This window comes from Alosa alosa, chromosome 21 (genome assembly GCF_017589495.1).
Source record: "Alosa alosa isolate M-15738 ecotype Scorff River chromosome 21, AALO_Geno_1.1, whole genome shotgun sequence".
Taxonomy (NCBI): Eukaryota; Metazoa; Chordata; class Actinopteri; order Clupeiformes; family Clupeidae; genus Alosa; species Alosa alosa.
Window position 1 is genome coordinate 8,430,306 of NC_063209.1, and position 23,878 is coordinate 8,454,183.

General features: G+C 42.0%; 5 protein-coding genes across 6 annotated transcripts in view; all 5 read left to right on the top strand.

The window, feature by feature from the left end:
* Positions 1–23,878, top strand: part of LOC125286069 (protocadherin beta-15-like) — a 70,629-nt gene that overhangs the window by 35,915 nt on the left and 10,836 nt on the right. The gene's annotated exons all lie outside the window — the stretch shown is intronic.
* LOC125286068 (protocadherin beta-16-like) overlaps positions 1–23,878 on the top strand; it is a gene marked incomplete at its 3' end in the record, with an annotated part of 68,151 nt that overhangs the window by 30,579 nt on the left and 13,694 nt on the right.
* On the top strand, positions 357–5,694 carry LOC125286076 (protocadherin beta-15-like). The gene is made up of 2 exons (XM_048230773.1): positions 357–2,790; positions 5,649–5,694. Exons 1-2 carry the CDS (start codon positions 403–405, stop codon positions 5,649–5,651), a joined length of 2,391 nt encoding a protein of 796 aa, XP_048086730.1. The 5' UTR covers positions 357–402; the 3' UTR covers positions 5,652–5,694.
* On the top strand, positions 6,683–8,190 carry LOC125286079 (protocadherin beta-15-like). Its single transcript, XM_048230775.1, has one exon. The coding sequence runs from the start codon at positions 6,866–6,868 to the stop codon at positions 8,066–8,068; it is 1,203 nt and encodes a 400-aa protein (XP_048086732.1). The 5' UTR covers positions 6,683–6,865; the 3' UTR covers positions 8,069–8,190.
* Positions 9,755–10,920, top strand: LOC125286083 (protocadherin gamma-B1-like). The gene has a single exon (XM_048230781.1). It carries the CDS (start codon positions 10,079–10,081, stop codon positions 10,841–10,843), a length of 765 nt encoding a protein of 254 aa, XP_048086738.1. The 5' UTR covers positions 9,755–10,078; the 3' UTR covers positions 10,844–10,920.

Below are 23,878 nucleotides of genomic sequence, written 5' to 3' on the forward strand. Positions count from 1 at the left end.
ACCTTACATCTGATTATGTCTGTGTAGACCGCGGAGGACTTTTTAAACGTTTGAAGGTGAATCATGCAGTGTTTTTGTTGTTGTTTTTGTAACAAAAAAGAACACTGTTTTTTTCTATTCTGTCTAATATATCACAGCATGAAATGTAAAAGTATAACTAATGTTTACGAACTTAACATAGTGTGTTTAAGCAGTTTTGTTTGGATCCTCGAAGCGGCGCTGTGCACTAGCAAAGGCAAATGGGAGCAGCACTTTTCCACCCACATCGGCCATAAGCGTGCACAAAATCACTTTCAGGCGCATTGTCATACGACGGCGTTGATGTTTTTTTGCTACATCAGTGCCATTTCCAGTATTGTATTTTGTGAGATCATAGCTGGAAAGGTAACAGCGGCTTTCGAAATGGATAGCCGAGTAATTCCTAGGAATGGCGCGATGCTCGGTCTTTTTGTCTTGGTTTTAATGTCGCAATCCGTTGCCAGTGATGTGAGTTATTCTTTTCCAGAGGAGACAAAACGTGGGTATGTGATTGCAAACATAGCCAAAGATATTGGTTTGGACATCAGCAAGTTATCAGCTCGTAACCCTCGTGTTGATACAGAAGATAACCGCAAACGTTATTGCGATGTGAATCGAATAACTGGGGATTTGACTGTAGTCGAAAGGATCGACAGAGATGGACTATGTGGAAAGAAGGCTTCGTGTGTTATAAAGCAAGAGCTAGTTTTGGAGAATCCACTGGAGTTGCATCGGATTAATCTTCACATTCAAGACATAAACGATAACCCCCCCATATTTAAGAATGATGTGATCAATTTTGAAATACAAGAGTCAGCTGTTAGAGGTGCACATTTCTTACTGGACCCAGCCGGTGACGCAGACATTGGAGAGAACTCCGTGAAGAGCTACTCGCTTCAGAAGAATGATCACTTTGTGTTGAAAGTGCACTCTAGTACATACGGAGATAAATATGGCGAGCTGGTGTTAGACAAAGAGCTGGATCGTGAGCAGCAGGAAGAGGTTGTATTAATTCTTACAGCCACTGATGGTGGGATTCCACCGAGGTCAGGTACCGTAGCTATTCATGTTACAGTGCTAGACGCTAATGACAACGCTCCTGTATTCAGTCATGACCTTTATACAGTCACTCTGCCTGAAAACACTCCTTTAAATTCCGTAGTGGTTACTGTGAGCGCCACCGATGCCGACAACGGAGCCAATGGAGAAGTGACATATGAGTTTGGTCATTTGTCCGACGATGTTGTAAATTTATTCTCCCTTGATGCTAAAACAGGAGATATATTAGTGACAGGTCCGGTTGATTACGAAGATGAAAATTCCTATGAGCTACATGTTCAAGCTAAAGACGGGTCAGGCTTAGCGTCTTATACTAAAGTGATTATAGAAATCACTGATGTTAATGATAACGCACCTATGATATTTGTTAAGTCCCTGTACAGCCCCGTTGCCGAAAATGTAGCACCAGGAACAGAGGTGGGCATTATAAACGTGCAGGACAGAGACTCAGTAGCGAGCAGTCAGGTTCGCTGCTCCATCCTTAACAACGTGCCATTTAAACTCGTTCCATCAATTAAAAAATATTTTTCGTTGGTCACTACAGGCGCATTAGACCGTGAAGTAGTGTCTAATTACAATATAACTGTAATGGCTACAGACGATGGCTCTCCCCCACTGTCTACCTCCTCCAGCATCCAGATATTCGTTGCAGACGTGAATGATAATGCACCTGCGTTTGACCAGCAATTATATAGTGCTTTAGTGACCGAGAATAATAAACCAGGCACCTCAATTTGTATTGTAGTCGCAAAAGATCCGGATTGGAGACAAAACGGCACAGTGACGTATTCACTTTTACCTGGTCAGATCAATGGTGTGCCTTTGTCCTCCTTTGTATTAATTAACGGAGACACTGGGGTTATTCATGCTGTCAGGTCGTTTGATTACGAGCAGGTTAAGATGTTCAGTGTTCATGTGCTCGCCCGAGACAACGGCTCTCCTCCACTCAGTAGTAATGTGACCGTGCGTGTCCATGTGAAGGACGAGAACGATAACTCTCCACAGATATTATATCCAACTCCGGACGGCAAATCACTCATGACCGAGATGGTGCCCAAAGCTGCGCAGGCGAACTCCATTGTGTCCAAAGTCATCGCGGTGGATGCAGACTCAGGGCAGAACTCGTGGCTCTCCTATCATATTACAAAGGCCTCTGACCCTGGACTCTTTATAATCGGTGTCCACAGTGGAGAGATCCGGACGCAGAGAGACGTGTCTGTATCTGACACAATGAAGCAGAGTCTTGTCGTCTCCGTGAAAGATAATGGACAGCCCTCTCTTTCAGCGTCTTGTACTGTGCATTTACTTATTTCGGACAACTTGATTGAAGTCCCAGAACTGAAAGCTATGTCTTATGACGACGGCTCCAAACTCACAACTTATTTGATAATTGCACTCGTCTCTGTGTCGACGTTTTTCCTTACCTTTATTATCATCACTTTGGCTGTGAAGTTTTGTCGCAGAAAAAGACCCAGACTATTGTTTGATGGAGCTGTGGCGATCCCCAGTGCGTATCTCCCTCCCAATTACGCAGATGTGGATGGAACTGGAACACTTCGCAGTGCATACAACTACGACGCGTATTTGACCACGGGGTCGCGTACCAGTGACTTCAAGTTTGTCGGATCATACACAGAGGGAACTATGCCCATTGATATGACTCTTAAGAAATCTGCATCTGACGACTTGCTCGGTGCCATCGATACCGTCCAGGTAATTACCCCCACCCCTCTCTGTTTATGTTAACCATATAGCCAACTTGCAGATATGCGCATCTCGTTGCCCGCACATGTCATGACACACTCTAATGCATAGAGTTGCCTATGATTGATGAATACGCATGCGTAAAATGACTTGTGCTTACTGTAATTGTTTCATACTGGTGATCTGTGAGAAATGGCTGTTCAGTGTTTTATGGAAGTTTCTCATGGGGATTCTTTGACAATGCATTTGCAATACTTTGCTAGTCCTTCAAAGCGCATTGTGCTTTTGCTTCCCTGGGTATTTATGGGACTTCATTATCTTATTCTGAACTTTATATGATTTTCCCCAGAACATTTTAATCTCCAAATTGACTATGATTTTCAATACTTATTGCGTGTTGGGTGATATTGGTCTATTCGGTTGTTGTATTTGTTTCGTTTTATATGTGTCTATCTAAAATGCGCAACATTAATTTCGCGCTATGGCTGCAAATAACTTTTTTTTATTATTATTTATTTTATCTTGCTCAGTCTAGATTTTAGACTCCTGGTGTCGCTGTCCACCAGGCCAGGAGCTGAGACAGATCAACTGTATTTATTCACCCACCCATTATTCAGAGGCTGACAGATCGTCGTAGTTAACCACACTGCTTTTCGTCCTTGTGACTATTGTCAGAAAACTCTTTTTGGAATATTAATTTTACTGAATGTACAGCACGGAGACGGAATATTTAGGCGAGTAGCACATAATGGAATACAGAGGATTCCCGGCTTCTCCATGGTTCTTTGTCTCTCTTGTAATGTTCATGGCGCACAACACAAATGGAGATGTGAGCTATTCTGTTCCGGAGGAAATGAAGCACGGGTCTGTACTTGGAAATATAGCCAAAGATTTCGGACTGGATGTGAATAAGCTCTCTGTTCGTAATGCTCGGATTGATGCTGCAGGTAACAACAAGCGTTATTGCGACATAAACCTGAGAACTGGGGAGTTGACGGTGAACGAACGAATTGACCGAGAGGAGCTATGTTCAGAAAAGGCTTCGTGTCTGCTTAAATTTGAATTAGTGTTAGAACGTCCTTTGGAGCTTCATCGTTTTACACTTCAAATTCAGGATATCAATGATAACTCGCCTATTTTCCCAAAGAATATGATCACATTTGAAATACGCGAGTCTGCATACAAAGGAGCTCGCTTTCGTGTTAATGAAGCACACGATGCAGACATAGGACAGAATGCGGTTCAAAACTATGCATTGCAGAGAAATGAGTATTTCACTCTGTCTGTAAATCCCAATGCAAGCGGAAGAAAGACTATTGAATTGGTTTTAAATAAGGAACTAGATCGTGAACAACAGGAGGAAGTAACGGTAATTCTTACTGCCTCTGATGGTGGAAGTCCGCCGAGGTCAGGCACCATAGCCATACACGTCACAGTTCTTGACGCCAATGACAACGCTCCAGTGTTCAGTCAGGATATATATGAAGCAAGTCTATCCGAAAACTCCCCTGTGGATACAGTAGTGCTTACTGTAACCGCGACTGATGTAGACGATGGCCCTAATGGCGAAGTCACATATGAATTTAGTCGGGTGTCTAGCAAAGCTAGAAGCGCTTTTTCTTTGGACACAGTTTCTGGTGAGATCAGAGTTATTGGATCAATTGACTTTGAGGAAGACACCAAATTTGAAATTCTCGTTGAAGGCAAAGACGCATTTGGCCTGTCTTCGGACACTAAAGTTGTCATAGATATAATAGACATTAATGACAACTCTCCTGTTATATTTATCAAGTCGTTGAATAACCCAATTCCCGAAAATGCGCCTCCTGGCACTGAGGTTGGCATAATCAACGTGCAGGATGTAGACTCTGAGAAGAACGGGCAGGTACGCTGTCTCATCCAGCATAATGTCCCTTTCCAACTCCTGCCATCGATCACTAATTATTATTCACTGGTGACCACAGCAGAACTTGATAGGGAAGTGTTATCTGATTACAACATTACTATAACTGCAACGGACCAAGGTTCACCGTCACTGTCTTCCTCTAAAGTTCTACAGTTTTCTGTTGCTGACGTTAATGACAATCCCCCAGTGTTTGAGCAGCAGTCATATAGCACATATGTAAATGAAAACAACAACCCAGGTTCCTCACTTTGTTCGGTAACTGCCAGAGATCCCGACTGGAGACAAAATGGCACTGTGATATACTCTCTGTTGCCCGGCGAAATACATGGCACTCCAGCTTCTGATTTAGTGTCTGTAAATGGAGACACTGGAGTAATCCATACCGTCAGGTCATTTGATTACGAGAAATTCAAAAGTTTTAAAGTTCAGGTGATGGCCAGAGACAACGGCTCTCCGCCACTCAGCAGCAACGTGACTGTACGTGTCCTGTTGTCAGATATGAACGACAATATTCCGCAGATATTGTACCCCATACCAGAGGGAAATACGTTCATGACTGAGATGGTGCCTACAGCTGTACAGGCAAACTCTTTAGTTTCTAAGGTGATAGCTGTGGACGCTGATTCAGGGCAGAACGCGTGGCTGTCATATCACATTGTGAAGTCGACTGATCCGGGACTTTTTACCATCGGTGTCCACAGTGGAGAGATCAGGACGCAGAGAGACATTTCTGAATCTGACGCCATGAAACAGACTCTTGTTGTGTCTGTGAGAGACAATGGACAACCACCTATGTCTGCCACGTGTACCGTAAATCTACTTATATCAGACAATTTGGCCGAAGTTCCTGAACTTAAAGACATGGCCTCCGCGGACGGCAGTTCCAAGCTCACCACTTATTTGATCATTGCGCTAGTGTCAATATCTACATTCTTCCTTACCTTCATAATTATTCTTGCAGTGAGGTTTTGCCACAGGAGAAAGCCCAGAATGTTGTTTGATGGCGCCCTGGCTATCCCCAGTGCGTATTTGCCTCCAAATTACGCAGACGTGGATGGCACAGGAACTCTGCGCAGTGTTTATAATTATGACGCATATCTCACCACGGGATCGCGCACCAGTGACTTTAAATTTGCCAGATCTTACAACGATGGGACGCTGCAAGCTGACCTGACATTGAAAACATCTACATTAAACAGATGCGACGACTTGCTTGACACCACTGATCCACTACAGGTAATTTTCAGTCATTTAATTTGTTCAATTCTCAAATAAGTACCGGCCTGTGCCCCCCTATTTTCAGTTTCTTATCATATTTTAGAATTTTTTTTTTCCAAGTCTGAGTTGGTGGTATTGTCTTTCATTAGAGAGAGCAGAGAGAAATGCTGCCTGTGGTCTAAAGAGATTCATTGATTATGGTTTTCATTCAAGCATTGATTCTGGTTAATACATACCATGATTTTATGTCGAATTGTATTCTGTCAGAGTTTAGGAAGATTTGAAAATTCATGTTCAACCATTGATTCTGGTTAATACATACCATGCTTTCATGTCGAACTGTATTCTGTCAGTGTGTATTGTATTCTGTATAGTGTGTTCCATAGCAGGTGTCAGAGAGCACTGTGCTTCTTTCAATGACGTTTTGATTTATTTAGTAGTCCTGCAGTTGTTCCGTCGGTGTTCTGTTTTTCATCTAAAGTTAAAGATATTAACATGGATATGTAGTCTTGCAACTACTACCTGCGGAATGTTTATTTCCTGCTTTACTGTCTGCGTATTATTCGTGTTGTTTAATATGTGCCGTTTTCAGAGTTTCCGAGAAATGGCACATCTTTAACAATGTAACCGATGGCTTCCATGCATTTATAGAGATGTATAGAGATGCCAAAGTCTGAGAAATTTTGATTGATCAGCCAGACAGGTGCTGAGGTACAAACTGGCAATGCACTTTGTCATTTACAACTCACAGTGTCGCTGTTCACCAGCATGTGTAACTGTGATGTGTATTATGTGTTTCGTGTGCATCTCCGCCCATTCACGTCTGTGAAATGTCTCGTCTCGGTGCTGAAGAATCTTACTGCGCTATATGACCGTATACCTAGTTTTTTAGATTCCAGTAGTAGATATATAAGCTGTTATACCCAAGTTGTTTTGTGGGATTTCCATCAGGCAATAAGGATGAAACGCAAAACAGCATCGGACTATCGCCGCATTCTTTTTGTGTCCGTTTTCATGGCGCATAGCGCATTTGGAGATGTGGGCTACTCTTTTCCCGAGGAGATGGATCCAGGATCTGTGATTGGAAATATAGCTAAAGATCTCGGACTTGACGCCGGCAGGCTGGCTGCTCGCAAGGCTCGAATAGATACGGAAGATAAAAAACGTTATTGTGACTTAAATATGAAAACTGGTGACCTAGTTGTGAAAGAAAGAATCGACCGAGAGGAGCTTTGCTCCAAGGCGGCCTCGTGCGTTGTGAAATTTGAGTTAATATTAGAACGTCCCCTGGAACTGCATCGTGTAACACTCCAAATCGAAGACATCAATGATAATGCACCTTTCTTCCCGAAGGAGATTATTAAACTAGAAATACGCGAATCTGCAATAAAAGGAGCCCGCTTTCGAGTGAATGAAGCACACGATGCAGATATAGGAAAGAACTCGGTTCAGACGTACACGTTACAAAGAAATAATCACTTCACCCTGACTGTAAATACAAATGAAAACGGAAGGAAAAACGTGGAATTAGTGTTAGATAAAGAACTTGACCGCGAACAGCAGGATGAGGTAGCATTAATCCTTACCGCTGTTGACGGAGGCAATCCGCCGAAATCAGGTACAGTAGCTATACACATCACTGTGCTTGATGCAAACGACAATGCCCCTTTGTTTAGTCAGAGTGTTTACAAAGCTAGTCTGCCAGAAAACTCACCTTTAGACACATTGGTAACCACAGTTAATGCGACGGATGCAGATGACGGAGCCAATGGTGAAGTTTTTTATGAATTCAGTCTTTTATCTAACAAGGCCCGTGGATCATTTTCTTTGAACACAAAAACGGGTCAAATCAAGGTAATCGGTCCGATTGATTTTGAGGATGAATCGACATATGAAATACTCGTCGAAGCTAAAGATGGATCTGGACTCTCAACAGACGCTAAAGTAGTTGTAGACATCATCGATGTTAATGACAACGCTCCAGTTATTTTTCTGAAATCTCTCAACAACCCCCTCCCCGAGAACGAACCTCCCGGTACAGAGGTTGCCATAATTAGTGTACAGGACCGAGACTCTGGCAATAACAGAAAGGTCCGCTGTTTCATTCCGGAAAATGTGCCTTTTAGACTTATGCCGTCAATTAAAAATTTTTTTCTCTGGTAACAACGAGTGAACTGGACCGCGAGCTTGTCGCCGATTATAATATTACAATAACTGCAACCGACGAAGGTACTCCACCCCTATCATCCTCCAAAACCGTGCAGTTTTCTGTTGGGGATGTAAATGATAACCCACCTGCATTTAAGCTTCAGTCCTATCGTGCTCAGATACCGGAGAACAACAAACCAGGCTCGTCTGTATGCACGGTGACAGCATCCGATCCAGACTGGCGACAAAACGGCACGGTGTTTTACTCTCTTTTGCCCGGTGATGTGAATGGAATCCCGGTTAACTCGTTGTTTTCTATTAACGGAGATACAGGAGTGGTTCATACATCCAAGTCCTTTGATTATGAGAAGTTACAAAGCTTCAAAGTGTATGTTTTAGCCAGAGACAACGGTTCGCCCCCACTCAGCAGTAACGCGACCGTGAATATCTTTATCACAGATATAAATGATAACTCTCCGCAGATATTATATCCATCGCCCGAAGGAAAGTCCCTAATGACCGAAATGGTGCCCAGGGCTTTACAGGGAAACTCTCTGGTCTCCAAAGTCATTGCTGTGGATGCTGACTCTGGGCAGAACGCGTGGCTGTCATATCACATAGTCAAGTCGACTGATCCGGGACTTTTTGCCATGGGTGTCCACAGCGGAGAGATTAGAACGCAGAGAGATGTGTCTGAATCTGACGCTGTGAAACAGACCCTTGTGGTGTCAGTGAAAGATAACGGACAGCCTCCTCTCTCTGCAACGTGTACGGTGTACTTACTTATTTCAGATAACTTGTCTGAAGTTCCTGAACTGAAGGACATGTCAACGGATGAGAGCAGCTCCAAGCTCACAACTTATTTAATCATTGCGCTCGTGTCCGTGACCACTTTTTTCATCACGTTTATCATCATTACCCTGGCAGTGAAGTTTTGCCATAGGAAAAAGCCCCGGATGTTGTTTGATGGCGCACTGGCTATCCCCAGTGCATATTTGCCTCCAAATTACGCAGACATCGACGGCACAGGAACTTTACGCAGTGCTTACAATTATGACGCGTATCTGACTACAGGCTCTCGCACTAGCGACTTTAAGTTCACCAGATGCTACAATGATGGGACTCTGCCGGCAGACATGACTCTGAAAAAGTCTGCGTCTGTTAATCATGACAGCCTGTTTGAGTCCATCGATTCGGCACAGGTAATGCTGTTAATTCTAAAATGTTTACATTCTACGCTTGAATAATTGTGATGCACACACTGGCTGACGAAATGCTTAAAACTGCCAAGCCTACAGACAACTGATTGCCAAGTCAAGCCGTGTGTGTGTGTGTGTGTGTGTGTGTGTGTGTGCGTGCGCGCGCGCGCGCGCGGGGGCGAGATCTGGCTATATTTGCGAGATCTTCAATCAACTTTCATGTTTCAAGACTTCATAGTGGCACTAATGGTGCTTGATATCAAATGTCACAATTCCCTTTACATAGAGATCCGCATTAATTGCTATTGGTTAATAGTAGATATGTGATTTTGCTCATTTATTTACCTGTCAATCAACACTTGTATTTTTTAACATTGTTCTCCCCTATCCATCAATTGTGTGCAATTGGAGAGAGTGAAATTATTGGTTTTTGGTTCGTAGTTCTTTTAAACTCCTTAATAGCCTCTACATATGTATGGTTGCCCTACCTCTCCAGAAACTGTTGAATGTTGCGGAGTGTTGAGAAACTTTTTAGTTCTGGTAACGAATTCGTATTTTCTGTATTCAAAAACGTGTACTTTACTTTTTAAGCTCTGAGTGTCGCTGTTCACTAATACTAGAGTTGACGTACACATAACCTTCGTCTTTAACCAGTCTACGTTCCAAAGTAATCAGAGCAAAACCGGCGCCTGTCCGCTGTATCCGGATACCCTAAAACGAACAGGCTCCGTGCATCCGTGGTATTTTAGCGCACTCTGGAATATATTGTCTTGTAATTCTCATTTTCTTTTGCAGATGAGTGGATTGTAGTGATGTGCTGTGTACAATGGGGCACAAAGGGTGGTCGGCCATGCGTCTGCTGTTCGTATTGTCATGCTCACTGATGGCGCAGAGCACAAGCGGAGACATGAGCTATTCTATTCCGGAGGAAATGAAAACGGGATTTGTTGTTGGAAATGTAGCTAAAGACCTGCGACTCGATGCTAATCAGTTGGCAGCCCGTAAGGTTCGTATTGATACAGAAGACAATAGCAAGCCATATTGCAGCATAAATCTGAGAACTGGGGATTTGATTGTCAAAGAAAGAATCGACCGAGAAGAGCTATGTTCTGAAACAGTCTCGTGTGTTCTTGAATTTGAATTAATGCTAGAGAACCCATTAGAGTTACATCGCATTACGGTCCAGATTCAAGATATTAACGACAATTCGCCATTCTTCTCAAAGGATACTATTAAGTTAGAAATAAGAGAATCCGCGGTTAAAGGAGCTCGCTTTCGTGTAAATGAAGCGCAAGATGCAGATATAGGACAGAATGCAGTTCAAAGCTACTCACTGCAGAGAAACGAATATTTTACTCTTTCGGTAAATTCCAATGTAGACGGAAGGAAGAATGTTGAATTGGTTTTGGATAAGGAGCTCGATCGAGAGCAGCAGCGTGAGGTTGCGCTCACTCTTACTGCCGCTGATGGCGGGACTCCACCGAGATCAGGCACTATAGCCATACAAGTCTCAGTGCTTGACGCGAATGACAACTCCCCGGTGTTTAGTCAGGGGCCTACAGAGTTAGTGTACCTGAAAACTCGCCTTTAGATACCCTCGTTTTAACGGTAAGCGCTTCTGATGAAGACGAGGGGCTTAATGGTAAAGTAACATACGAATTTGGTCATTTGTCAGAGAAAGCTGAAAGCGTATTTTCCCTGAACCCTGAAACCGGTGAAATGAGAATAATTGGGCCAATAGACTTTGAGAAAGATGCAAAATATGAAATCATTGTTGAAGGTAAAGATCTACCGGTCTATCCTCAGATGCGAAAGTAATTATTGACATATTAGATGTCAATGATAATGCCCCCATAATACTTTTAAAATCTTTGAACAATCCCATCCCTGAGAATACACCACCAGGCGCTGAGATCGGCATTGTGAACGTGCAGGACAGAGATTCTGAAAATAACAAAAAGGTTCGCTGCACCATTCAGCAAGATGCGCCTTTCAAACTTGTGCCATCTGTGAAAAATTACTTTACACTAGTCACTACAGTCGCACTGGATCGTGAACGTCAGTCTGATTACAACATCACCTTAACCGCTACCGATGAAGGCACCCCACCTTTGTCCTCCTCTAAAACAGTGCACCTGTCTGTGGCGGATGTTAACGACAATCCGCCTGAGTTTGACCAAAATATTTATCACGCCAGTATCCGAGAAAACAACAAGCCCGGGTCATCTCTGTGCTCTGTAAGTGCAAAAGACCCCGACTGGAGACAAAACGGCACAGTGATATATTCTCTGTTACCTGGAGAGATCAATGGTGCGCCGGTGTCCACTTTCGTATCCATAAATGGCGACACAGGCACTATTCACGCAGTGAGACCATTTGATTACGAACAGTTTAAACGTTTCACAATTAAAGTAATGGCAAGAGATAATGGCTCTCCCCCACTCAGCAGTAACGTGTCGGTCAATGTCTTTATAACGGATGAAAATGATAATTCTCCCCAGATACTCTATCCATCTCCGGAGGGCAACTCTATTGTAACCGAAATTCTGCCCAAAACTACTCTCGCAAACTCTCTGGTGTCCAAGGTGATTGCAGTGGATGCTGATTCTGGGCAGAACGCGTGGCTTTCTTATCAAATCCTCAAGTCCTCTGACTCAGGCCTGTTCGTTGTAGGCGTCCACAGTGGAGAGATACGGACGCAGAGAGACATTCTCAGAGTCTGATCCTATGAAACATAGCTTTGTTGTTTCCGTAAAAGATAACGGACAACCAGCTCTTTCTGCAACATGCACCGTGCATTTGCTTATATCGGATAACTTGGCGGATTTACCTGAACTGAAAGACATGTCAAATGGCGAGGGCAGCTCCAAACTCACTTCTTATTTGATCATTGCGCTTGTGTCCGTGTCCACTTTCTTCCTGACTTTCATTATCATCGTTATGGCAGTGAGGTTTTGCCACAGGAGAAAGCCCAGACTGTTGTTTGATGGCACCTTGGCCATTCCCAGCGCTTATCTACCCCCAAGTTACGCAGACGCAGATGGCGTAGGAACTCTCCGCAGTACCTGTAATTATGACGCATACTTGACAACGGGGTCGCGCACCAGTGATTTCAAGTTTGCAAGGTCTTACAACGATGGAACACTACTCGCTGATCAAACACTTAGAAAATCCTCACTCTCTGCAAATGACCATCACGATCTACTTGACAACACTGAATTAGCTCAGGTGAGATGTGTTTTTATACCACACATTTAAAACATTGTTTGGCAAAATGTGTACACTGTATGTACTCATTTTAAACATTTCTCTTCCCCTTAGTCCATGAGGCATATTTTGGTCTGATTGGTGCCAATTGAGGGCACCGAACATTATTTTAAATATGTATAGTATAAGTATATACACTCTTTTGATCCTGTGAGGGAAATTTGGTCTCTGCATTTATCCCAATCCGTGAATTAGTGAAACACACTCAGCACACAGCTTTTTCTGATAGCTATATGTGTCTATAACACAGCAATGCATAATGGACATCTGGGACTCACAGCTGAACCTTAGTAGAACACTAAAAAAACACACAAAATACAATTTTGCCCAATGTATTATGCATGGGCAGCAAAGTCATTAGGAGGATATATGCTTTCAGACAATGTGTGGTTTTATTAGTTTTCCCTAAATGGCACAGCTCAAAAGGTATTAGCCATACACCCGATTTACCTATACCCAATGTGTTATGCATGTGCAGCAAAGTGGTGAGGAGGGTGGGAAATGTCAGCCCATGTTAGTAGCTTTCAGATAATATATGGTTTAGGTGGTTAAATTAGTTTTCCCTTCATGGTACAGTCCAAAATGTATCAGCAATACACTTTGGGTGGTTGAACCAGTTTTCCCTTAATGACACAAACCCAAAGTTATCAGGCAATTAAGTATCCTTCCAGGCTGACGGAGATGGCGTTGGTCATCCCATCTCACGTGGACTACACTGAATCAGACCCTGATTAGTGGCAGCCTGGCAATCCAGGCAGACAGCTACTGACGCAGCCATGCAGAACAGTGAAACACTGCAAAGTCATAATATTCCTGCTTATCTCTAAACACAGTCACACAGAGATATACACAGGGGCAGTACAGATATCATACAGTCATTACATAGAATCATACTTTTTAGTATCAAAGTGACCCACTAATGAAATGCAGAACATTAAACCACATATTGGAATATTGGACATAATGTTCTATTTCACTTTCTCTCAGTCCCCCTTTTTCAGCCTTTATGGCTGGAACATTTAATCAAATAATGTCACTATATAAAATATAAATGATTATACACTTGTTTCATTAAAGTTAGTCAGATCCAAATAAGCAGGTACATGACTAGATATATGATTTAACTGATTTCTCCATAAGTCATGAAAAATAGCTACACATGATTGGTGTACAATAACAACCACAGTAAATCAAAAAGAATATATTTGGTCAATCCCTCTAAACTTCAGAAACTCGTCTATATAATTTCTATATCAGGTTGGGATAATCCCATTGGTGTACCACCTTTTTCAGATTATGGGATATAGAGGCATCAGGACCTAAATCACATGTATATAAAAATAATAAGTTCTGAATCCAATGCTCTCAAGTCCCCCTTTAAAAGACTTGAAGCCTTTGACACCAAACAATAGCACACATTCTGATTGAATCAGGATGAGCCTACTAATTAACTTAGAGTAATGCAGTAATTGTGTCTCTTTACCATGTATATAATACTTAGGCAAAGCTGAATATAAAACCAAAACACATAAGAAATGTCTCTCAGCAATTTTCAAATAGAACCCAATAAAGGAAATGAATCAAATGTAACAACATGGTTACATGTATAAAAGTGACCCTGACTGTCTTGATTTCTCACAGGGTGTGAAGAAAAGTTTACATACCACAGAGTACCAGTGGTAAAAACATTAACCAAACAGTTTAAGGGCGGGGGAAAAACAATAGACAAAAGAAATAGGAAAAAAGTAGAGTCTGTAAGGCTCCCCCTTTTGATCACTGATTGCACCTGAAACAAAACACATAGATATACATATCTGGGCCCAAGGCCCCAGTTACTTCCTAAGTTTCAGCTAACATTATTAAAAAGATTTCAATTGCAATACTGCTATGATCTGTCACCAAACTAGTAATTAGCAATGAAATATAAATTCAAATGATCATGATCTTCATGGATACTTTTTTTTTTTGTGTGTGCCTCATATCAAGAATTTTTTATCATACAGCAAAGCTAAATTATCTTAACCTTTTCCACATTGTTTAAAGCAGGCCTAAAGACGTGTTTTAAAGAACTTGGTTAGCACTTTATTCTGAACATATTCTGAACGTCTGAAACAAATGAAAGGTGTGTTTTATTTTATTTTATTGTATTGCTGTATCCAAAATAATTGTAAATGATATGGTCTACTATGTATGTCATCATACCACATTATCATCTTGATACTGGTTTGCATAGCTGCAAAAACGTTGTAAAACCTTTTCCATGTCAATGATGAGGAAAAAAAAAAAATAATACCAATATAACAACTGCAGTGGGTGTGTTGTTAATAAACATGAACCTATTTAAAATTAGTTCAGTGTAGTGAAGTCAACATCAACAACCTCTCATCCTCCATGAAAGAAAAAGCTATCTTTAATCATAACTTGACACACTGCAAGAGCTAGCTGTCTATGTTATCAGTCTACTCTTAATCAGACTCCCCCTTATGATCTGCAGCAAGGCTGCAAGATTATAACCTGGCAATAGCCAGATGAATTTCGCTCCGCCTAGCTCCACTCATCCATCTGGAACCGATCCATTGAAGTGTTGCTTCAGAAGGCTGGGCCTAATCAAAAAATGCTTGCATATGATTGAATAAGCCACTTGTCCGTCATCTATTGGCGTGCTACTTCAACCACTCACCCCGAAGCCAACCCGTGGCGCTAATAACAGACTCACAGTGGCTTCTACGCTATGTCACATCTATGAAACTCCCCGCCCTGCGTCCTGATTGGCTAAACCATAAAGTTGGTTGGAGAAATCACTCTCAATGGAAGAGGTCCCAGATGGATGTGAGTGAAGCTAGGTGGAGCTAAGCGGAACGACATTCATCTGGCTAGGGTCAGGTTAGCAAGATTATTCCCTTAGCTAAAATGTTGTCGCCCATTCAGCCAGTCGCTCACCATAGTGTATGGTGGCCTCAAAGCAGGACCTGGCAGGGCTCAAGGCCTACACACCTAGCCAATCAACAGTCAAAACACATCTTTGTCTACCTTGAAGCAGGAACATAGAGTCTGCATGGCTTCCAGTGTTTGCGGCCTACACGTGGAACAGAATAACTTGGGTCAGGTTCTATTAGCATGGGGAGCAGGGAGCTTGGAGAAACAATTAGCCTGTATTTAAGCAAAATGGTCATACTTTCTATGGGGCCTTCATTAAATTTATAACTGGAAAATGTAAATCAAAACTGGAATATGTAATCTGATATAATTAACATACCCATCATCTCGCATATGTGCTCCTGTGACTTGTAGTGGATTGGGGAGAGCAAGGATGGCCTTGATGCTTTGGTCCAGACATCCAACACTCTTTATAGCACAGCACAGAGCATTTAATTTTCCCTGCAAAGCTTTACTAAATTTAGTTAAAACAACAGATATTCCTAGGTGGAGATATCAGATATCAAAATGTATATAAAAAGCTGGAGGATGATGTAGGAGGTTGCGACCCTATGACATTTTAGTCATTGATTCAATCAATGTAATTTCAGGCTAACCGTGTAAATATACATTTTAGATCATCACAAATAACATGCAAAACTGTAGAGGTCCTTATAAATATCAAAAGGATCTCATAAACCTAGGTTTTTCTATTTAGGATGAATCACCCCTGAGCCTCTTCGCTTTGGGTTTCATCTCATCTTAGGACTACTTCTACCAAATAGCCCCCCCCTAGTAGTTTTTCTATTTAGGATGAGTCAACCCTGAGCCTGCTCGCTCTGGTTTTCCTTTCATCCAAAGACTACTACAACAAAATTGTCTTGACTCCCTATGGAGGAGATTATTTATTTATTTATTTACTCACAGAACGTTTGCCTTTTGGTTGATCACTGGTTCTCGCTCCGACGTCTCAGGAGAATTCCCTTTCAGTAGGATCCCGTCACTGGGGGTCAGAAGGTCAGCCATCTCGCCTTGCTGTCTCAGACAACCAAGGGCTTTCAGGATTCCAAATCCAAGGTCCCAGACCTCACCGTGTACGGTTTTTTTAGGAAGCTGGTTCTGACCCCAGATGTTGGGATCCTCTGGGACCTCTTGGGACCTCTCGCAATTCTGTTAGGTAAATCAATTCGGAATCAAGAAGATGAGACAGGAGCCAGTGATCGAAATCATCCAATTATATTGAATCTTTGCAAACCAGCACAGCTGGTTGAAGCAAAGAGTTTAACATTCTAAGAGTGCGTATATACTTAAGTGGCTACATAAGTCAAGCGTAACTACACCCATAGTCAAACTCAAGCGTGACTACTCTCAATGGGTAGTCACTTAATCAAATGTTGGTTTGTTACCTTACTTGTTGTTGTGAGCAGATCTCTCATATTTTAGAATCTCAGGCTTCTCTGAGGATATCTTATTCTAGGGCTAGGGCCTGAATCACCAGGGGAAAAAAGATAAGATGGGCTGAAGCAACCTAACAGCCCTGGTCTGCTTGTAAGTCTCTGGTTTACCCGTTGCTGCGTGTTCAGCTCCCTTACGGGTGTTTCCAGAGGCCCATCCCCAGAACCAGGACTGAAAGATCACCCCCCTCCATTTTGTTCCAAAGGAAAAAACAAACAGAAACACTTAGGACGGTAGAGATTATTCAATGACAATCGTAATTCAATGGCATATAATTTTCCAAAACTGGAAAATCTAAAAAGAATATCAACCAAGGGCATTACATGTCTCTTTTAGCATAGACAGGAAAACAAACAAAAATAAAATAATTAAGGCATGTCGATCAAACACAAGCCAAAACAAAATGTGTGCCACTCTTAAGAGAAGTAACTGAATTAATATGTTATGCTATCAACATCAAAACATCATTTTAAAAGAGAATTTGAGACTCCTCTGACAAGAAACACCTTCAAATTGGTCGAACTTAGATACAAAATCTTTAACTTTATAATTCAAGTGTAATAAATGTCTTTTCTCTTCTCCACTCTCTCTCTCTCTCTTTACACTGGCTCCCTGACCTTCAAGTACAGAGATAACAACCACACACACACAGCTAAGTCAGAGAAGATCTGTACCTTATGGTTAAGTGTGTTAGTGTTTACCGTACCAGCAAGAGTGCCCTCAATGGTGACCACAGAATATCCTTTACCTTTGTGAAAAGGAACAACTCAACAGGAGAAAAGGAATTAGACTTCAAACACTTAACAAAATCTTGGCTTTAGTTTAGTTGAGAATAGTTCAGTAAATCAAACAAGTTTGAATCCCAGGCAAAAACTCAAAAATAATTATCTTATTGAGAGGAAGAAAAAGAAAAAACAATTCAATACAGTTAACAGTCAGATGCATCTTTCTTATGTGTATTCTCAGTTACAGTCTGTAACAGATATGTGACCTTCATGCATATCAGCTGACCAACACACACACACACACTCTCACTCAGGCCTCATGTCGACTGACAGGAGGGAAGACAAAGACAAAACGAACTCAGTCTTTAGTTGCAACACATAACATGTAGCCTATACTTTTAGACGGATTCTTTCTTCTAATTATTTTGTGGTATTTTTGATTGGCTGACACACAATGTTAGCAGCACTGGGATGTTTTGAATAGGCGTCCCCACCTTTATCTTACTTTGGCCCAACTCATGCTGCTGACCATGTGTGGCTGCCACAGACAGACAAAGCTGCCAAGTAAGTTAACTTTCCCTTAACAACGAGATGATGGAAGTTTTCTTAGATTCAAATAGCTTTGCAGCTCCGAACAAACTATGCCAAATAATAGTTCAAGCAGAGACAGGTCGACACTCAGACATGTTAGTATCAGAGCTTTAGCAGACATTTGCAAAGCACACATACACATAACCCACAGGTCAGAAACATACATAGACATACATGTTGAGACATAAACTGACTCATGTCCTGATTGGTTACCGTAAAGTGACTGGTCTCAAAATTTGACAGATTGTTCAATTAAGCAAACCCAGTGAATGTGATCTCTCGCCCAGACCTGTACTCAAAACATCTGTAACTCTCAGGAGATTCGTTGACTTAGATCGGTTTCGTGTGCGCACACAATTTGTTCCTTCTTTTACCCAAACTGTCTATTTTTAAGATAGGAGCTCTACTCAACGCAATCCCCCTTTGCCCAATGGCAGTCATAATAGCACTTTAAAGGAACAAAACGTACTACTCACCGAGAGTGCGTCTTTCCAGCGGGCTGAGGGATCACACACAGTAAGTTTGGTAAAAAGAACAATCCTTAATTCAATGGATCAATACAATCCTTATCAATCTCGGTAGGACCTCCATAAACTGATGGTAATTTTGATACCATAGATTTAATAGAGACTCAGTCAGACCAAAAGTAAAAAAAAATAAAAAATCAGGAACAGAGTTTATTTACAATGATGCGCATCAAGGGAGAGACAGCATGACTTCACCTAAAGATCCATCAGCTGCTCTAACTAGACAAGGAAATAGTTAGGGTTTAAGTATCCTTCCAGGCTGGCCGGAGATGGGCTGGTCATCCCATCTCGTGGACTACACTGAATCAGACCCTGATTAGTGGCAGCCTGGCAATCTGGAGCAGATAGCTACTGACGATAGCCATGCAGAACAGTGAAACACTGCAAAGTCATAATATTCCTGCTTATCTCTAAACACAGTCACACAGAGATATACACAGGGACAGTACAGATATCATACAGTCATTACATAGAATCATACTTTTAGTATCAAAGTGACCCACTAATGAGAAATGCAGAACATTAAACCACATATTGGAATATTGGACATAATGTTCTATTCCACTTTCTCTCAATTCATTACAATGGACATTTTACATAAGAGGCTGTAGAAATCTTCAGCTGTGAATTTGGAAAGTCTGTCACATTTTTCTCATGTGGGGGCAAACACAACCAAAATAAAACAGGTTTGATTTGGTGCCCTCTCGTGGCACCGACTTCTCTGCTGGCTCATGGACTATCTCGCTGGCTCTGTGTGTGTGTGTGTGTGTGTGTGTGTGTGTGTGTGTGTGTGTGAAAGAGAGAGAGAGAAAGAGGGAGGGAGGGAGGGAGAGAGAGAGGGATAGAGTGAGAAGCAGCAACCACCAGATGATCCGATTTCCTATTCTTCTCCCTGTTTATATTTGTGTGTACAGTTGTACAGTTGTCATCTGATGACTGACATACACATTGAAAATTAAGTGGTAAATATGAGGGGCAACTCTATATCTGACTTTTTGTACAGTGATTTTGTCATTTTTCTGTTTATTTCCGCACTAGTTTAAATTGATTTTGGGGACAGAAATTGTGCGCAAATGTCTCCAACCTCCAGCTTCATCAAAACAAAATATAGCTACTTATGTGTAATACGCTGTTATGTTGGTGAAATGGTGTGTTGTTCTAGATTAGAAAATGTTTCTTGTGTTTTAAAATGAATATATTATGTAGATAAAATTGTGGCCAGCTGGCTGGTACATTATGCGTTTAGGTGTTCATCAAATTATGTTTGGCACGGGGCGCACATCAGTGCTGTCCGTTTAAATAAGAACTGTTAGTGTTGATGGCAGGGAGTGTCATTAACTCCATATGTACAGTTAGCTACAGTTCTGACCTCTGTCCATCCATGTCGTTGGCTGAACGCACATCTTTAGTTGATGCTTGGTGAGCGGTTTTAATAGGATCCATCCTGGATCATCATGGCGCGGAGTTCGTTGACATGGCACTGCATGCTTGCGATTTCTCTTCGTAGGAAATATAAACGAGGGTTTTTATAATTGATGTAGATTTGTGATTCTGTGTCAACACAGCATGTCATTTTAACATACACATTAACAAAAATCTTAATAATATAAATATATATGAATTGAAGAAGCTGTATAAAAGCCGTGTCATTTTAAAATAGCAAATGCTAGCTCTTTATGTTATTCTATTTTGGAACTGCATGTGTCGCTATTCACCATCATAAAATGGTTTGCATTCCCACCCCTTGGTTGTTTAGCCAAACCTGGCCTTTCTTGGCTGTATCAACGTGATTCAGAAGGAGAGGCCCTGTTTGATATAAACCGCGTGAACTATATCGTTTATCTGTTTGTATTATCAACATTTGGATTTTATACTCATCCAGGCCGCATAATCTGCGGATTCTGTTTTGGTCCTATCAGAAAATGGAGCACAAAGGATTTGCGTTTGTTTTCGCACTGTTTTCCTTGCATCGAGTTCATATGGAGACGTAAGCTACTCTTTTCCAGAGGAGATGAAAGGTGGATCTGTAATTGGAAATATAGCCAAGGATCTTGGACTTGATCCGAACCGATTGTCTGCTCGTAAGGCGCGCATTGACGCCGAGGGTAAACGACGTTATTGCGACATAAATATGAGAACTGGGGACTTGACTGTAAATTACCGAATCGATCGAGAGGAGCTGTGTTCTGAGAAGATAACGTGCCAACTTAAATACGAACTGATGCTTGAGAGTCCGTTAGAACTCCATAGAATTACTCTTCAAATTCAAGATAATAATGACAATATTCCCGTATTCCCAAACGATATAATCAAATTAGAAATTAGTGAGTCTGCTGCTGCGAAAGGATCCCGCTATCGCGTGAACGAGGCGCACGATGCAGATGTGGGGCAAAACGCAGTCCAAACCTACACCCAGGGGCGTAGCACCAAATTCTGGGCCCTATGCACAAGTGGTGGCCATGCCCCCCCCCCCCCCAACCAACCAACTAACCAACCACCGGCTGTAAGCATGAAGCATGAGGTTCACAACTAACTACTATCTAATCACACATTGAATTAATCTAACAACTCTTATATGTACTGTATAACAGAAAATAATCTTCTGAATTTCTGTTTTATTTGAAGAATGTTTAAAAGCTAGAACATGAAATGAATGAAAACATTTTTGGCTGAGAGAACAGCTATCTATACAAATTGAACACTTTTGGCTGAGAGAACAGCTATCTATAGCTAACTGAGTGTGATGCGTTTCACAAGTTAGCTTTGCTACTATCCCCACAGCCTTTCCTCATGAACCTATATAACATTGAGCCTACTAAGTTAAGCTATTAGCTCATAATAATTTTTTCGAATTAGTAAGCTATTGAAATGTTGTGGTAGCTATAAATCAGGCATCATGTTATTTCTAATTTTGTGTTAATGCTGTTTTAGCACTGATAATCGCGGATTCGCGGTGGTATTGAAGTGTTTTGTAACCTTCAGGAGTTCATTTCATTTGTAGACTATTGCTTTCACATTGGGCTCACCTTTCTTGGGAAAGAAGGCTGTTAACACTTGTTTTCCCTCATTTCTTTTTTTCTCCCTTTCTTGCCTCTCTTTTCTTTTCTGGGAACCGGATTTAGCTTTCTTAGACTTAGACATCTTCACACCGTGACCGTCTGCATTGCCGCTTCGGCAGAATGAACGTTACTTCAAAAATGCGCCTAGCTGGGGAAGGCGGACTGAACCATTTCGTGCAAGGGAGAGGGTGCCTGCCCTCAAACAATGTTGGCTTGGACACAATTTAATACATCAATCAACTGATGCATTTACCCGAAATATTTTATAATTTATTCCCACTTGTCCCCCCACTACGACGCCCTTGCCTACACCTTACAGATAAATGACCATTTTGTGTTGGCTGTGTCCCCCAATGTAGACGGGGGTAAAAATGTTGAGCTAGTGTTAGACAAAGAGCTAGATCGTGAAAAGGAGCAAGAAGTAAAATGAATTCTCACCGCGGCAGATGGCGGGTCTCCACCTCGATCAGGCTCTGTAGAAATACACGTTACGGTGCTAGATGCGAATGATAATTCTCCTCTGTTTAGTCAGCCTGTGTATCGGGTCAGTTTGCCAGAGAACTCTCCTTTAGACACATTAGTTGTTAAAGTGAGCGCTACGGACGCAGACGAAGGACCCAATGGAGACGTGACCTATGGATTTAGCCGTATATCAAATAAGGCAAGAAAAGCTTTTTCATTAGATCCAACTACAGGAGAAATTAAGGTAACAGGGCCAATTGACTTCGAAGATGAGGCACAATATGAACTACACGTCGAAGCCAAAGACGGGTTTGGCCTCCACAGACAGTAAAATAATCATAGAGATATCTGATGTGAACGACAATGCCCCTGTGATTCTTCTGAAAAGTTTAAGTGATCCAGTGTCCGAGAGCGCACCGCCTGGTACTGAGGTGGGCATCATAAATGTGCAGGACAGAGACTCTGAAAATAACAGACAGATCCGCTGCTCAATACAACACGACGTTCCGTTTAAACTAGTGCCGTCCGTGAAAAATTATTATTCTCTGGTGACAACAAATAATCTGGACCGAGAAACCGTGTCGGCGTACAATATTACAATAACAGCTACTGACGAAGGTACTCCACCCCTGTCGTCCTTTAAATACGTGCAGTTATCAGTATCCGATGTCAACGACAATCCGCCAAAGTTTGAACACCAGTCCCTTAGTACGCACGTGACGGAAAATAATAAGCCGGGGTCCTCCTTGTGTTCAGTTACAGCGACGGACCCCGATTGGAGGCAGAATGGCACCATAATGTGCTCACTTTCTGCTGGTGAGGTCCATGGCTTTCCGGTGTCCTCGTTATTATCCATAAATGGAGACACAGGTGTCATTCATGCTGTTAGATCCTTTGATTACGAGCAGTTCCGAAGTTTTAATGTTCAAGTTGTTGCGCGAGACAACGGCTCTCCTCCCCTAAGCAGTAATGCAACAGTCAGTGTTTTTATATCAGATGAGAATGACAACTCCCCGCAGATATTATATCCAGCCCCGGATGGAAACTCCTTTATGACTGAAATGGTGCCCAAAACTGTACAAGCAAACTCTTTAGTCTCCAAAGTGATCGCAGTTGACGCGGACTCTGGGCAGAACGCATGGCTTTCCTATCACATTATGAAGTCCACCGATCCTGGACTATTTACAATCAGTCTTCACAGTGGGGAGATCAAGACGCTGAGAGATATCTCTGAATCTGATGTTATGAAACAGACTCTAGTTGTAGCTGTGAAGGATAACGGAAAACCTGCTCTGTCTGCAACCTGCACCATGTATTTACTTATTTCTGATAACCTGGCTGAGGTTCCTGAACTGAAGGACATGTCCTTTGATGAAAGCAATTCGAAGCTCACTTCCTATCTGATCATTGCGCTTGTGTCTGTCTGTACCATTTTCTTTACTTTTATTGTGGTGGCTTTTGCAACCAGATTCTGCCGTAAAAGAAAGCCAAGAATGTTGTTCGACGGCGCTGTTGCTATTCCGAGCGCATATATTTCACCAAATTACGCAGACGTCGAGGGCGCAGGGACTTTGCGCAGTTCATATAATTATGATGGATACCTGACAACGGGTTCGCGCACCAG

What these genes read in the sequence shown, in the direction of transcription:
- LOC125286083 (XM_048230781.1), top strand. Translation starts at nt 10,079, where the DNA reads ATGGGGCACAAAGGGTGGTCGGCCATGCGTCTGCTGTTCGTATTGTCA.
- LOC125286079 (XM_048230775.1), top strand. Translation starts at nt 6,866, where the DNA reads ATGAAACGCAAAACAGCATCGGACTATCGCCGCATTCTTTTTGTGTCC.
- LOC125286076 (XM_048230773.1), top strand. Translation starts at nt 403, where the DNA reads ATGGATAGCCGAGTAATTCCTAGGAATGGCGCGATGCTCGGTCTTTTT.